Here is a 17,663-nt window from a genome sequence, read left to right as displayed (position 1 = left end):
CTCGCGCGGCGGGGCGGGGGAGAGTGACGCAACCGCGGCTCCGCTGCCGGGCGTTTGGCGCCGCGGCGTTAGGGTGGACGGAACACTCACGTTGTGAGAGCGCCGCCCAAACCCCTGTCACGTCAGGGGTTTCCCTCAGCGGCGGAGCAAGAAGCAACCGAGGCTGAAACAGGCGGGCTGGGCTACGAGTGGAGGTCACCGCTCAGCCCCGGGACCGCATGAGGAACTCTGACACAAGGTTTAATTTCGGGCTGACTGCAGAGCTGTCTCCTGGTGCAAGCGGCTGGCTCTACGCAGCGGAATGGCATTTTTCACCTTTTGGAAGTAACACTCCATAGAAATAAAGAATATGATGAACACAGTTTAATTAAGAATTATAGCCATAGTCACATTACATCTCTCAACATGAACTCAGTATTCCCACCGCGTAAAGTTCCGCATCCATACTTTCTAGAATGAGGAAGGGAAAAGATCTGATAGTCTTCAATGCTTACATAGTTTCTAAGATGCAAAATATTAGTGAAAACGGTACTATCATTTTTGCATACTATGAAGGTAGTGCTTACTGCTTTTAGCAAGAGAAGGGATTATAAATAAAGTATCTGAACATTAGGGGAAGGGAAAAACTATATCCAAAGTGTTTCACAGAATTAATGCTTTCAAACAGTACTTCAAACCCAGTAGCAGAGCAACAAATCCCCGAAGGTTTCATTCTGCCCTGAAAGACATTTGAAGCAGGAGTGTAACTTGACATAAATGGTAGTTAACTACGTGTACACATGGAAATCCACCTTTTAAAAACAAATAGCATTTATAGTGTTTGATTCCCTTATACACAGGCACAAACTCCGCTAGCTTCTTTCCCCTTCTAGCACTTAGTGAGACTGTGCAATACTGGAGCAGTAGTCTAAAATATCCTGTATAGTGAATTCCATAGTAATTCCTGATCCAGGATAGCAGCGAGCTATCAGCCCTTCAAAGTGCTTGTATTGTCGTATAAACTCATCTTGCATGGAATGCCACACAACCTGTCAAAGAACACAAACTTTAGGAAATGTCAACTGGCACAATACGCTGTATGTGAACTACAAAACATTGCCTCATTAATTGATTCTCAGCTCAGGTATCACTTTAAAACTAAGGCTTGCTAACAACAAAGTTCAGTAAACAGAACTGCTGCATTAAAAAAAAAATTTGAAGTTTTTTACCCATTAAGACAGTTAATGTTTACATGACTCCTACCAAATCTGCAAAGCAGAAAATAATAAAGATGAGGAAGTTGCCTTAAAAGAAGTATTGCTTTTCTCTTTAAAGAAAACACCCCAAACCTGTTAATACATGCTTAACTCTTAAATCTACTTATCATTTACTCCAGTGAGAAAGTTTACAGTGTAAGAAAAAAAACCTTAGATAATATAATTATCAGAAAAGATATAACTGAAAGTATATTCTGCTATAGCGTACCAGCTAAATCTCGTATCAAGTTAACAGTTCATTTAAATCTAGTTCTCTCTACTTCCAGTATATTTTGCAGAACAGAGCTCACCCATTAATGGTCAGCTAGGGAATCTGAAAAGAAGTTTCTTCCTGAACTCTTATCTCTACCAGCACAGTTCAAATCAGTGTTACAACAAATAGAATCAGAGTGGAATTATAAAAAACTCTGCTCAAAATTCATGGTTTTTCAGAGCTATGCTGAAGCTAGGCACTTCTCACAGAATACTCATGCAAAAGCAATAACAAAAAGCCTTTGTGTAAACATTACAAGGTTTTTAAGCCATAGTTTAGTTTACCTGAAGTAAGTTTTCTTCTTCACAGAGATGTTTATCTACCTTCTTGTAGAGATTATCCAATCCCTTCTTCACTTCCTTACCGGGATATTCCTTTATAACTTTACGAAGCTCTTGTTTATTGAAAGCCAGTTGATAGCTTACTTCCTCTTCTCGTATACCTTGTGCCACACGAGCTTCAACACCTTCAAAAAAATGCTAACAAACAATAACAGCATTAATGACTATCACAAATCTAAACTAATTAACTTAATTTGACAAGCATATGTGTAGTTAAGTCTTGATTCTGCTTGACAACTCTTGTGTGTTCCCCCTATTTTTGTTTTTTAATTGAACATGACGTAGTGCTCACCCATAAACTTTACAGCACAGCCCAACAGTATAGCACTCTAAGTACTAGCATAAAATTGAAATCAGTCATTTCTAGAAGCAATCAAGCTTTTCTTTGCAACCTTGTAACTAATACTGAATCAGCCTCAAAATCTTCAATTAATGAGGGCATAGCCTGGGAAAATACCGGATCTTTCTGAGTAAGCACCTGAATAGGAATTTCTCTACTTAAACCTTTATTACACAACAGCAATATTTGTTCATAATTGACCTCTCTTCTCACTGCCCCACACCAATTGGCTCAACCTAATAAAAATGGAGGGAAGTATGCCTATGAACACCCATGTAGAGCCACAGCAACATTTGAAACAGTGCAGTGGGTCTGGCCAGGACGGAGTTAACTTTCTTCATAGCAGCCCATATAGTGCTGTGTTTTGGATCTGTGGCTAAAAACAGGGCTGATAACATACCAATGTATTCGTTATTGCTGAACAGGTCAAACCCGGCCAAAGGATATTCCATAGCATGTAACGTCACGCTCAGCTATAAAAATTAGGATTTCTCCTGGTTTCAGCTGGGATAGAATTCATAGCTGGTACAGTGCTGTGGTTTTGGATTTAGTACGAGAATGTTGACGACGGACTGATGTTTTAGAGTAAGCACTACTTAGCAACAACTAAGTCAAGGACTTCTCAGTTTCGCATGCCACTGAGGGCGGGCTGGGCATCAGTCTGCTTGTGGGAGGTAGCGAGTGACTGCCTGCCTTTGCATCACGTATTCCCCCCGCCCCGCTTCATTGATTAAACTGTCTTTATCTCCACCCCCAAGTTTTCCTCACATTTGCTCATCCTATTCTCTCCTATTCCCCTCCTATTTTCTTCCCCCTGAGCAGGAAGCAAGCAAGCAGTTAGTTATGTGGTAGTTTAGGTGCTGGTCAGAGTCAACACACAGCAAGTGGGAAGCAGCAATAAAGCATTTGAATTTTCAAAAAGAGAATACATCTTGGACTTTTCAGAAAATGAATGCTGAAATCCTGCTTATAGGAAAAGCAGTGAATAGTGGGAAACATTCAGTGGGCAGAACTGAGTCTGAACCTAAGTCAGCATTCAGTTTAACACTTAGTTCAACTTCGGATATACCGAACTTTCCTAAAATTTTTCTTATTATTGAACAGTTCAGAAACTACAGTAATTGTCTCTGCTGTTGAGGTGAGGAAAATTATTGCAAAGCTCCTGATTACTTTTCCCCCTCACTTTTTCCTTCCTCAAAACCATTTGCTTAAGACACAACTGATGTTTAGTCAATACTATTAACTGCCATGAAAAACTTGGTTATTTTCGTCCAAGATTGTCACCCTTATGAGTACAGTACTCTTGCCAGGCATGCTCAAGTTTACAATAATAAAATAGAGATTATGATAGGTGTAGTGATAAAGAGATCAGATAGTGCAAACTAAACACTTGAGAAGACTACTCTGTACCATTTAAAGGTATATAAACTCAAATATACTTACATTTAGTTTCTCAAGAGGCTGTCCGAGTGAGTAGATTACATAAGACTGAAGATGATCAGTGTATTTCTGTTTGGCTTCTTTTTTCTCAGCCTCAAGACAAGAAATTTTCAAGCGAGAAAGTGTTGCAAAAATATGATGGAAGTTCTCCATCATGACCACATCTCTGGGTGTTTTCTGGCTTTCATTAGCTACTTTCTCAACTGAAAGGAAGGAAAATACTTAACATACCAAAAGGATGACCAAATTCAGAAAAACATAACCAATAACCATAATACTGTCAGAAAAGGAATTTTGGATTTTGTATCAATGATAACCTTTTGTATCAATTATTGTCATAATTGCCACTAAATAAGTTAATTTCTGAGAGCCTTCAAAAAAAAGCAACAGATATGTACAGGCTCTAAGACCATGACATTTGTATGCCAAAAAAGTTACTTATAAAAAGATACAAAATAGTGACTAGATGTGGTTTCATTTACATACGTGAGAAACAACCCACATTCTGTGGAGGCTTACAAGCATGCTTTCATTATCCCTAACAAATTTCACATGATAGAGCTATTTAAGAAAAGTCCATTTCTTAAAGTATTAAGAAAAATCAAAGAAAATTGATTCTCCTCTTTGCTAGAACAAAAATCTTCAATAAGGTGGTGGGGTTTTTTAAAACGTACAATCTCTCAACTTTTACTTACCAGTTTTATGGTCTAAGTTACTGTCAATCCCTAAATTTAATAATTTAATAATAAAAAATGGATAATCCTGCACACAGGTCTCTTACTTTCAGATTCCCCACCCCTGTGCCTGCCCCGCCCCCCCCCAACAAAAAAAAAAAAAAACCAAAACAGGGCAGGCAAAGGAAATTCTACCTATCACTCCCTTATTACACTTAAAAGCAGGCTGAAAGAGGATGGCTTCAACCAAGAGCGCAATGAAGTCTCTATGCCTGTTCATCTACTAATTGTTTTGCTGAGACTACCAGGATGCCCACCATGAAAGTGATCCTGGGCACCAGAGTATCAATAAAGATCACAAATTCATTTCAGTCAGAACACTGAATTGCCTATTAGGAAAAGTCTGCTACTGCCAGTTTTGTTCTTCCCACATGATTTTCTACTCTCTCGCTCTCTTTCTACCTGAAGTACTACATCTTTCTGACCTGTTTCAAACATTACTTGTAAATTAAATGTCCTACTGCATGAAACATACTGCTTGCACAGACTTTGTACATAATTTTGTTTAATCATCATTCTTTACTCCTATCCCTTATTCCCTAATTCTTTGTTCTTTAAGTTTGCTCTGTACTTGTTTGAAACAGATTTTGTTTGTTCTTCAGTGTTTGACTGGCATAATTTTGAACCCTTTTTAAAACATGCTTTTTTAAATTCTTCCTACAGTAGTTATTTTACCACTGTATACTTTTGCCTGTCTATTGGTGTTTGCTTAGTTTTATCACTTGAACAGTAAATTCTTAAAGAAAGGTTAGATCCAATCAAATAAAAAACATTTTCAAAATTTACTGTCCTATCAGCTGAGATGCTCCTGCTGACTACATATGGACTGTAGTTTACTGTACTATGAAATAATGTCTCTTCACAATTTCCTAATATGTTCAGAACCACTATGCTGTAATTTCCTCAGGCTAGCTTTATTGTCTCTACTGTCTCCTCTTGCCCAATCTTCCCCTAAAGAAGAGGTAAGTCTGAGTGGTTGGGAATTATTATACGGGGAGTTTGAAAATTTGCAGGTAAATCAGCATGGAGAGGTCCATCCATCTGTGTGTGTTCCCATTTTAAAAGGGAAGGACAATTTTTCCAGAGTTCATTGGCTTGCATATCCACACTCCCCATGCACCTTTTTTTTTTTTTTGTTAATGTTAAATAAAACCAGTAGAACAAGAGTGTTACTGCTGTTTTTCCAGACTATAGCTGGGAAAATAGGCAGGACTGGAGAGATGTTCTGCTGTGTCAAGTTAGGACACAAAGGACCTCATCTGCCAAGAAAGGCTCAAATTCATAGCCAGAACTCAAGTGATTTATTTTAGACAGGGCTGTGAAGATGAATGGTATAAAGGCCAAATGCCAGGGATCCCATCCAGATTCACCTCCTCATTTGAGCTACACTGGGGGAGAAAAGACAGGAAACCACTTCAGATTGAGCGTGTCATGTTGCTGCCCTCTGCTCTCTCCCTCCAGAGGCTTAACCACTTCCCTCTGTCATAACTGAAAGTTACTTTACAGGTATGTACAAAGGGAAATATCTACAGTTTGCTCTTAAAAAATATATTACAATCAAAAGGTTTACACTTGCTCTCCTACTGATAAGAGAGATAACCACAATTTCAGCACAATATCGGTCACGTGGCTTGCAACAGAGATTCTTAAAAAAAATAATAATCATCTGTTAATTGTAGCAAAATTATATATAAATAGGAGGAAACAATCATTTTAGTAATTGTGACAACCTCAGAAGACCTACCACTGACAAAAACAGCTCTAATAAGTTTTATGTAGGCTTTATCTAGATCTCCTCGTCGTTCTGCATTTTTGAAAATTGATTCAGCAAGGGCTGCAAACTCTTCAAATTCAGCAACAAATGGAAGGATCCCGACTTTACTCTTCTTTGAGATTTTTACTTCATCCATCTGCTTCATTTGATTGCTCTAAAATTTAAAACAAGAGCAGATGTTAGCCTCTAATATATGACTCCAGACCATATAACAACTAGTAAGAAAAAAGAAAAATGCAGACATACTGAAAATCTGACATTTATTTAAACATGGAAACAATTTTATCTTTCAATTAGTATATCTACGTAGTCTTCCTCCCTTTTTATCCTCAAAAATTTGTTAAGAAATTAAATAATTGGAAAGAAAAAAGGAAGATGGGCAAGTAAAATCTTCCAGTTTTTATTCTCTTTTGTTTACTTACTTAGTATTAAGAAAAAAATAACCCAAGGAAAAAAAGAAAAACACCAAACTTATCCATCAGAAGCAATTAACAATTTTCATTCTATAATCTAACAAGGAACTTCACTTTTTTTTTTTCATTCAGCCAAGCTAACAATTCCTGTTGCTACAGGAAGTTTAATCTACCAATATTTTATTTCTGAGTATAAACAAAAAAAAAAAAAAATCAGCTTCAAATATTTTAAGCATGAGACTGATCAAGAATGGTCATTGGTTGTTATGGTGGCCTAGAGTCAAATTACATTTATGGCAATTAAAAAAGTTATACCAGCAAATATGTTTTCACTAAACTTGCCATATTTCATATAATGGTCATAATGTATTAGCAAAAGGAAGTTTCTGATAGTAAAAGCTGCCTCTGCTACTGCCAAAAGATTTGCCATTTTATCTAAACCAAGTTTTTGTGAGACATAAGATAGAAACAACTGAACACCTGGAAGAGATGTCTATTTGACATATTATGCTCAAAAGAGAAAAGCAAAACCCTCATAAGTTCATGAGAATTTTTTTTCAGTAAGTGAATAAGGCAGAGAGCTATAGTTTACTTGGCTGACTCCGGTAATCTCAGAAAGAGTACAAGTTTAAACAAACAACTAAAAATGTCAACTAGCTCAGAGCAGTGAATGAGTGATCATATTTGTTACAAATAGCTAACTATGGAAGAAAATTGGAATGGAGAGGAAAAAGAAACACAACCACCAATGAATTTATCTTTTTTGAAGGTTCGGCTAGTAGAAGAGCAATAAAGTTACTCATTTTCACTTCAAATTAAAAGCAAAAATTTAACTATAAAGAAATGCAAAATCAAACTGGGTAGGAGTGGGCTTCCTATAATATTATAGTTAGCTTAAATCAGAATAACTAAAGAACTTACAATGCATTTATCAAAGTTCCTTTTGACAGTCACCAAAACATTTCCAAGTGTTGTGCTGAGAAAGGAAGCTGGGTCCACATTTTGTGCTGTCCATACATGATGGCTCATCTTAACTAACATATAAAGGGAATTAAAGCTATCAATCTTGTCCCCCAGCGCTATAAGATTATTCAGCTCAGGTTCAATACAACGAAATATTTTTGTCATCATTTGTCGGATCATGTCCTTCCTATTAAAAATGCATAAGATAAAAATATTACTCTGACAGTTTACTAGGCTATTTTACATGTTCTTTGATAACATTTTTAGGATAAGTTTATTGGATATAGTAGTCTCATTTACATTCAACAAGTCCCTGATTTTCACAATGCTGCTAAGGGAAGAAATGCCAATGCCACACAGTAAAAATCAATAGTCACAGGTATAAAATATTCAACAAAGTATTTTCTGTGTGGAAGCTGCCACACACTCAAATTCAGAACTTTGCTAAGCATATTTTTCAAAGCGTATTTTACATATTACAGTACTTAGTTTCACTTTGCAAACTATTAGAGAATTAAGCATCGTTTTTATACTACTATAGACAGAAACATCCATCCTATATACAAAAATTTGTACATTTACTGACACGTTCAGTGTCTAGGTACAAATTAAGAGTTCACTATTCACTTTCACTAAAAGGGAACCATTTCTGATTACAAAGTTTTATATGCCAACTAAATTCACATGTAGGCTTAAGAATCAATAATAAACAACAGCAGCACATACTCAGATGATATTGTTTGTGGAACACCAGAAGTATATGAACGAGATAAAGTTCCTCCATCCATTTCCTCTGCTTCATTCTGTAAGAACAAGGAATGTATATAAACAAAGCTGAAAGTTTGTCTCCAATCCTATATTTAAGTGATAACTATCTGACAAAACCAACATTAATGATTAGTTTCCCCCTCCCCAAAGTAGCAAATACTCTTGCTAGGTTCTGGTATTTTTCTGGTCATGTTCTACTGAATGCAACACTATCCACCATTACTCCCCATTGCGTTCCTACATAGCATGATGAAGTATTTATTGTGATCTTATGAGGAAACAAAGCCATGGCAAGAGAAACAGGTCAGTCCTTTTTTAAATTGATTTTGTATTGGTTAGCAAAAAGAAAAAAGATTCTGCCAGCTAATGGAGAAAACCAAATCATTGATCACCTAGATGACCTAATTGCCAGATAAATTCAGAAGTTATCTTTTAAACAGGTCTCATATGAGGCCTGTTCAGTATTTTTTACTTCAGTGAGAATGAAGAGTCATACCGTTGTTGTTCCCGAGATGTTCTGATGTTGCTGTAGTTTGAAAAATTTACTAATGAAGTCCTGTTCTGCCAGACAGAGAGGCTCTAGTTCACTTAATACTTGCTCGAAAATCTGAAGAAAGCCAAATATTTTATCAACATACCAAATAGTATGAACAGTTAGTAATACTAATTTTGTTTGTTGCATAGGATTTTATACTTTCTCTCTTCAGTAAGCTTTAGAAGGTTTATTTCTACTTAATAGAAATGGAAACAGCTTGTAGTTACATCTTTAAAAGTGGTATCTGCATCTTCAACATAGCCCCTTCTCATCTATATGACACTAGGAAGAAAAGAACAACCTATGTTTTTCTACAACTACAAGTTTTCTAGTCACAGCCTGAGGAAGGACTTTTGTGCTATAATGAAAACATTCACATTTTAATAGCAAGACACAGGTTCTGCCACTGTCTTTTCTGCCTGGGTTGCTGAGAGGAAGAATACAAAATTAAATGCCTCAGGGAAGGAAAACAGGTAAACTGTGTATGTAGATGATAACTGCTCTGTAGAAAAAGTTTCCACATAGTTGCTACAAAAACCAACAGCAGGTTTTGTAGTGAAATAGAAGTATTCATCATGATTTTTAGATTTAATTTAAAATGAAACACTATTTTGACAATAATTTATTAAAGTAACTTAGTTTTATTAATATGAACTACTGAAATTGTAAGTCAGGTTTAGACATACTTCTAATCTGTCATCTTTACACAAGACAGAATTTTATCTGCAAGTATTTAAGGATTAAGATGTGCAATAATTTACATAAATGAAACCAATCTAGCCACATAGTAAATCCACCTTAGTGAAAATTCCCCTAGGAAAAAAACAAACAAACAAACCCTACTAGGTCAACTCAATAGCTTGTAACTCTGTATACATTAGTCAAACTCACATGTCCCCAGTGGGTGAGATAAAAGTCAGAAGAAGTTGAAAAAAATAGCATAATACTTATATAAAATTGTTTTAAAAAGCTGTAATTTTAATTCTAGGCAAGTTGCTGCTACAGGTGTATAACAACTTAATATTGTTTTAGTCATATAGTATTTCATCCCAGCAAGTATTTGAAGAAGTCAGAAGAAAAATACTCATCTCCATCAAATAATTCAATAGAGAACAAGAAAGTTATTTTTATCTCTCACTCTGGTAACAGCTCCTTTTCCCTCCACAGTACTGAGGAGTTCATTCCACAAGAAGTGAGGAATACTGTCACTTTTAAAGGGGAGGGAAGAAAAAAAAAAAAAAAAAAGATGCTGAGGACAGAAGGTTTTTAAGCAGATGCTGAGGACACTCCAATAACAACTTAGTGCCACTGATTAAAGCTGAAAACTGACGATAACTTTGATGTGAAACTAGAATAAATAAAATTTGAGGGCCATGCTCAAGTTCTGGCTAAAAGAAGCTTATGCTTTCTTATCTTTCACTTTTCCTTACATACTGGCAAAATGCAACAGAACACATGAACATTTGTATTGAGAAAAATAAAATTGCTTGAAGAATCCATCAGTTCAATTCCTATTTGCTTAAAAATGCATATTGGGCTTAAACTTAATAGACCATTTTATGCTTGATCTTTTTTAAAGAGCACACGCAGCATATGACAGAACTAAACTGAATCTTATAATCAGAGAACAATACTCTGATCTACATATTTCTTAGAAACTGCCTTTATTAGACGTGTGGTACATACAGAATTTGAAATTGGCATGTTTTCAGATTTAAACAGTACAGATTTTTAAACTATACAACAAGGATATGTAAGACGATTCTGATACAAAACTAAGCAGGAATCCTATGCGACGTTTTGGCTTTACCTTATCAAATTTAGTTCTATCGGCCACATCAAGGTCAGAGGCAGACATGTTTCCCATATCCAACAGTGAGGATGACTGAGACCTACGGTTTCCCGAACTCTGAACAGAGAGTTTATTTAGGCTAGAAGTAGATCCAGTCAATTTTCCAGAACTTCCATGAAGACCTGTGAAATAAAGATGCTATGAAGGAGGGAAGCAAAGGCAGAATAAAATACTCAAGATCAACAGGTTCATTACAGAACGTATGAGATCAAGAGTTGCTAGCAGTCCTCCATTAAAATCAAACAACTCAATTTTTGTCTAAGCTGCAAATGTTGCTATAAACACATTCTTTTCTCGCTACAAGATAACTGAAATACTTCAGCAAGTTTCAAAGTACAATGCAGATATATAAGCCCTCATAGTAAAGTACGGAAAAGGTATAAAAGGAACAAAACTGAAATACAGAAACACTGGGATAGATATTCTCCTTGAAAACTTGGAAGCAAAGACCTGTTATGATCTTTGTGAACGTACTTTGGGCAAAGGCTGCCACAAGCAGAAGAATTAATCCACGGGGGGGGAAAAATTGAAAAGCTTTATATACACATAGGCACTTTTTCATCTTGAACTTGATCTTTCTGCTGTTAACATCCTTTTGTCTACATAGTTTGCTCCAGCTATTTTGCTGGATCTACAATTCCATAGTAATTCTACTGCTAATGCTCCCTCCCTCCTTGTGATCATAATTAACATTCAGACATTTCTTCCTGATCTTGTGCGGCCTTCTCCTAGGTGAGAAGCGCATCTTTTTATTTTTATTTTTTCCCAAATTTTCAGAAATGTTGGTATAGGCTGGAGAAAGCTAGTAACAAAAAAAGACCAAGAAATCATCAATATTTGACCCCCATGTGAACTTCTCACATCTCAACCACTAGGAAACTTAAAAGCAATCCTGCAGGTTTCATTTAACTGCTACGTTGGTATCTAGTCTAGGGACACAAGACAAAGTCTATAGATCTAATAGAAGTTGCTACCTCAGTCTATTGAAAGAGTTGAAAAACTACGACAGGCTCTCAGGCACAAACATATTTTTTATATCAACTAGCAGCATGGGAAAACCAAAAGATGCTGCCTTTATCTGCAAACATCCTCAGCTTCTATGTTGGGCCATTTTAGCCATGCTTCATTTTTGCCTTGCAAAAACAATGATTCTGCTAATGCTTGTTTCATTCTGAACAGACTGCTTCAGTGTTAGGTAGATTTTCCATGATGCGGCACTATATCTTTACATTGACACACATGCATTGACAATACCAACTAATGCAACTAGTTATACTCACTCTCAGTTTCCTGTTTGACAGCACTTTCTTTTCGAGGCAGTGTAGCTGGGATGGATTAGGTTGCAAGCATCAAAGACAAAGACAAGTTAAAATGCAGTTTGCACAAACCATGCACAAGATGCAAGTTAAGCTCTAACTGGAAAGAAACATGCGGAGAACTATAAGCAGCAAATAACTACATTGCAAACACATTTAGTTGGAGAGGTACTATTCTAGAAATTCAGTATCTAAGCTACATGGAAAACAGAGTAAGTTTCTAAGTATTAAGCTTTGCTTTTCCTTATATAGTGTGTTCAAAGAACATTTTTGGTAACATGTATTTAAGTTTTCCCAAATTGAGAAGTCCATTAAATTAGGGTTTTATTTGGCAGACTTAATATTGCAAAAGACTCAGTTTCCAAGATCAATCATCATATCGATAATAAACATGAGGAAATTAAAGTGTACTTATGTAATTTTGTACTGAGTCAGAGATATAGTCCACCTCTTCAATTTAAAAAACACACACCAATACTGCAAAATTATTCATATCAACAGTAAGACTGGCTAACTTTTTCTGTTGTTTGCAAATCAGCATGTTTACATAGAGAATACATATTTTGTATTCATGCTGCGCCAAAAATTGACGACTGCAAATTCAGAAAGGATGAAAACAATAAATATTTAGTAAAAAATTTACAAGATTTTTTTTTTATTTCTCCTGTTTTTTTCAGAATAAAACCATTTCCTCAAGTGGACTTCCATATGAAATTTAGAGCAAATGGACATTCGCAGTAAACAGAGAATCCCTAACCAGTAAAAGGCATTTGCATACATACACTAAAAGCAGTATGTGGTATTAAGAAGATCTTGATGAGGATGGATGCTACAAGCCCCCCAAAATGGAGCAGGCAAGCAGAACCTACTGTAATCAAATGAGTAAATACTTCTAAATGCCACAAACATGTCTTAAATACCAGATGTTCTCAAGTAGGCAACACTACTGACAATTGTAACGTCAAACTCAAATTTAATTCCAGCCTAGTTTTTAGATCTTGGGGGTTTTGGCCGTTTTTGAACAAAAAGCTTTAGGCTTGATGTATTTGGCATATGCATCTGTCATGCATTGGTCCCACTTCTTCATTGTCCTCAATTTCCAAATGCACATGACTATATTACAGAATGTGAAGAACTACAGGTCAGGCCCTGGACAATCACGGGAGCCACAGCGGCTTTTGAGAAGCCACATCATATGAACATATGACAGTAGTAGCACTCTGTAGCACATTGATTTTATGGTATTTAAGTATCAAAGCTTGGCTTCATCAGAAAAGAAGGGAAAAAAAAAAAAAAAGACTACTTAAGACAAGTGTGAATGCTTACAACCCAGATTTTTTTTTTGCCATAAAAATGCAGACAAAGAACCTTGCACTAGCACAGAATGCCAGAATTCTCCCAGCATCCCCTCTGCGTTTGAGGCATTCAAATAGCAGTGCTATTCCCAAAGCACAAAAAAAAGGCAAGAACACACACCAACACAGCTTGGAAACAGGTCATCTTTAGTGTCCGAGTACAACTGGAGCATTATGCACCTACACTATTCCTTACTTAAGTTTGCTATTACGAAGTGATGTATTCTGAATTAATGTGCAACTAGTAATAGTACAACCATCACCTTCGACATAGAAGCCTTTGAAATTACACACCGTTATAAGCTGTTACAAAATGCATACATTTGCACAAATACACAACAGAAGAACTTCTCAAGGTGCAGCTCTTATGCTGGTGAACTGACGGACCTCTTTCTCCAAAATGCCTCATCACTCCATAACATTTACAGAAGTCAGGAAATTGCTACAAAAACTGTTTCCTCACAAATGCAAATCACAAAAGAAGTGCCAAGATAAAGTGTTTAGAATGTTTCAGAAATCAATTTATATTAGGATAAAATGTTTTTTTCTTGCAATAAGATAGCTTTTCAAGATTTATGAATTTAACTGTTCTGACAACACACTATGGCATCACTTGCTGTCCATGTCCAACAGCTTGCCAAGACTTATCTTTAAAGCTTCCCCCTCCCTCAATCAATCCTCACCATTCTCCTGCTTTCTTTCTTTCTTTCATTACTTTTTTCTGTTTTCTATCATGAAACTTCAAAGCACAAGTTCAGGACCCAAAACAGGCTTCATAGAACTTACTAGTTAAAGCTGCATATCATTTCTGAATTTAGAATTCGGAAACTGCAGAACTGTGGCAAATATAAATATTTTAAACAAGTTTTGAAGCTGTACACTTTAAAATATAGAATAGCCAATACCTAAATACACCTATATCACTGTTGCTTTCTAAGTACTCAGGTTATTTTTTTAAAAGCTTCACTTCCATACTCACACTAGACTATTTAATCCTAGCAGGAATACATACTCCCTTAAATGGAAAGACCTACAAGTTAACAAAGTATGATTTCTAGTATCAGACTACATAGTTAAATCCTACTGAAAACACAGTGAAATACACAAGTTTCCTTAGGCAGAATTATCATTAAAACTAGCTTCTTCAAAATCCACCCAAAACTTATTAAAAGAAAAAAAAATTGCAGAAGGAACACACGCACGTGCTGTCCAAGCTTTCTTTAATTACAAGAGCTGATTTTTCAAGTTTGTTCCAGTAATAAAGTGGGATAATTCAAGTAATAAAATATGGTTAGTGGTTTGTTAAAAAGCGTAGATTTGAAAATCTGAGAAATATCATATTTTATCTTTCATCTTGACCAATTTCACAAGATTTCAGTTGTGCTACTTTGGCCTTGTGGAAGTCAGAAGTTTTACCAATCATATTTTTCATCTAACTTCTTCTAGCTTGCCAAAAGTAAACAATTTTACATCATTATAAAACTGGGCCTAGGTGTTGTAATGAGTATTTTATAATAAATAATAAGATTCAAAGCAAGATATGCGCCTCCCGGAAGCTTACCAAACTTTTTTCCTTCTCTGGTTGTGCCCGTCATCTTGATCTTGGCAACTTCAAAGAAGTCTTTTATTTCCCTTTCATAAAGTCGTGATAAATAATCCATATAATTCTTAAAAGAAAAATGCAAAATTAGTTAACAAGTATACATATTTACTTTGCTCTATTACAGTTAAATAGTTCTTAAAAACCAGGAAGTATATACGTTCCACTAAATAACAAACTGTTTTGGACTACATATACATATATTTATGTAGCATGCACAAAAATATATTAATGATATTTAAACAGGTTATATTCACTCTCCCAGTGAGTTCATTGAGCATCAATCAGAAACTGCTACTTCTCCTCCATAAGGAAAGAAATGCAATGTGGTACACATAAATAGGATTCCTAGTGGTAGAGCATCATAGAATTCAACTCAAGGGTAGAATGGAGAGAATTTAGCACCATTCTCTGTAGCCTCTATTACTAGAGTTTTACTATGCCCAAAAAAGAGCAAATAGGATGCCATTCCTACACATCTTCCTGAGCACGTGATCTCCTTTATTACTATTCTCAGAAGGAAAAACAAATGGGAGGCACAAACTCTGTATGCCTACTTACTGTAAGAGTCAATCAATCCTGAAATAATTTCTTTGCAACACTGCCCAAAATAGCTCAAATTTTAAAAAGATAAGAGACACAACAACTGAAATAAGTTTGAAGATTATCTGGTTTGTTTGTTTAGATTTTTAGTACAAAAGTTATAATAATATTTTATTTACCGACAAAGATCACCCAAGAGTGGGTTTTTTCCCCTATGTTCTGCAAAACTTTGTTACTTAGCACACATAATACATAAATGTCTCTCAATTTTTTATTAGAAGATTTAACATTTTAACATTTTCTATACTTCTGTAGTAATTTTTTCACTCCATGTCAGTTTTAAACAAGGTAGTTAAAAGTTACATATATACAAAGCCAAAATATTTCTATTTAATCTACTTTACAAGAGACATCTGAAGTTTTTGATATTCCCAAGTGAAATGAAGGTCTGTTGAAATAATGATGTCACACAGGCAATAAGCACATCAACATGAAAATAGCTTAATTATTTTTCTTACTAGATTGTAAAATGGCAAACTTGTTTGACATAAATATTGAGATTAATATCTTATGATACTTCAGAACAGAGACATAGAATCTTGGAGGGAAAAAAACAAACAAGATAAAACAAACACCAAAAAATGAAGTTTCCTATTCCAAAGAGGAACAAGAAAAGAAGAGCAGTTAATTAAGTTTAAAATAAAGGAGTATTAGAAGTACATGCACATATACCCAGGCAATTCTTTTGACTCTCAAAAATAGTATATTATGTACATTCTCTACCATCATTTGAGTACTTCACATACCTTTGTTAGCCCTTCATATTTTCCATAATCTGTGTTCTTGAGCCATTCCATCAGTTTAGCATATCGAAGTAAATCTCTGTGAAATGGATGGTGATTGGGTAATGTCAATTCAACAGAGTGCTGGGCAAGAGTAGAACTCTGATCGTGACCCTTGATAAGAGAAAGTATTAAAGTAAATCTGGAAGCACTATACAGATGTGCTAGAAGTTTCTGGAAAAACTTAAAAAGAAGACAGTATCTCATTCAGATGAAAAGCATCAAAATACCTTGCACAGAAACAAAGTCTAGAGATGCAGATTGAAAAGACACCTAACATAACACAGATACTGAGATATTATAGCTGTGGCAGGTAACACATCTTAGTAAGCTTGTTTATTGCAAGGCTCATGTTGTTTACCACTTTGCCTTCAGGGTGAGTCAATTTGGCAGTTTTTGCGTGAGAATCCAAGGTACACCTGAGTGAAGATTTGATGATAAGTGTTCAATTATTTCTGAAAAATTCTAAGAGATTATTACATTATTTCTCTGAACCAAAAAAAAACCAACAACAAACAAACCACAGCTGCTTCTTTTTAAAGATGCTGTTCCCATATACCATAGAACATTTCAAGTCCCCAGTCAATGGGTGGCCTAGGTGTTAACGATGAGCTTTATGCTATGCCTCTGAAAGTCTGCTCCAGTTCAACCCACTTTAGTCCACTTTGCCCAAGCCTTGGTCAAATCTTAAAAACATCAGTTCACACACATTCTCTCTCCACACAAATGTAGACACACACATACACACACTTTCAGTAAACATTTGCTAAACAGTTTAGGACATGCAGCATAAACCAATCCGTTTAACAGCAAGCTACTAATTTCACACTCCTCCTTTTCTCTGGTTTATCTCCTGAAAAACACACTATCCTTTCAGTGAAGATCACATCATATTGCTTGAATAACGTGTGACTTAGCTTTTTTAAGCTTTCACTCGCTTGAACTCACAAGCTTCCTGGGCAATTCAGGAAGCAAGCAAGGTAACACCACAGTTCAGCCATGTACCAGAACACACAACCATTAGCCCTGGGTTAACAGAGGGGAGGACAAGACTTAATTTCAAAATGGCTTTAATATTTTCTGTAAAGTCTTATTTACTGGGCTTGCAATAAATACGGCCCAGTAAATCTTAAGCATAGTCTGTGCCATGGCAGCACAAAAAGACTGTCTTAACTGTGCTCCAATTCCTGTAGCATAACACACAGGTGGTTTATGCAGGTCAGTCAATGTCAGTCCCTGACATAGGAAGCATTCCTGGACAGTTCCGTCTTGGATATGACAAGTTGGCAGATATGACAAGTTATGGATACATATGTATGATACATATATGGATATGAC

General features: G+C 35.8%; 1 protein-coding gene across 4 annotated transcripts in view; it reads right to left on the bottom strand.

The window, feature by feature from the left end:
* Positions 1–693: 693 nt before the first annotated feature.
* The window catches only part of EXOC1 (exocyst complex component 1), a 28,355-nt gene continuing 11,385 nt past the window's right edge, over positions 694–17,663 (bottom strand). For 2 of the 4 annotated variants that reach the window (XM_009704354.1, XM_009704355.1), the window contains 11 exons: positions 16,290–16,439; positions 14,902–15,007; positions 11,950–11,994; positions 10,628–10,791; positions 8,779–8,889; positions 8,241–8,317; positions 7,473–7,701; positions 6,109–6,292; positions 3,634–3,833; positions 1,794–1,988; positions 694–1,028 (listed from right to left, as the gene is read on the bottom strand). In XM_009704354.1, the coding sequence (XP_009702656.1) occupies positions 876–1,028; positions 1,794–1,988; positions 3,634–3,833; positions 6,109–6,292; positions 7,473–7,701; positions 8,241–8,317; positions 8,779–8,889; positions 10,628–10,791; positions 11,950–11,994; positions 14,902–15,007; positions 16,290–16,439 (1,614 nt within the window). In that variant the 3' untranslated portion in view covers positions 694–875. The remainder of the gene's footprint in view (positions 1,029–1,793; positions 1,989–3,633; positions 3,834–6,108; positions 6,293–7,472; positions 7,702–8,240; positions 8,318–8,778; positions 8,890–10,627; positions 10,792–11,949; positions 11,995–14,901; positions 15,008–16,289; positions 16,440–17,663) is intronic. The other 2 variants (XM_009704356.1, XM_009704357.1) reach the window with 1 other exon arrangement.

Source organism: Cariama cristata, unplaced genomic scaffold (genome assembly GCF_000690535.1).
Source record: "Cariama cristata isolate BGI_N322 unplaced genomic scaffold, ASM69053v1 scaffold15487, whole genome shotgun sequence".
NCBI classification, from domain to species: domain Eukaryota; kingdom Metazoa; phylum Chordata; class Aves; order Cariamiformes; family Cariamidae; genus Cariama; species Cariama cristata.
Note: the sequence above shows the minus strand (reverse complement) of the source record. Positions and strands in the feature narration are given on the sequence as shown.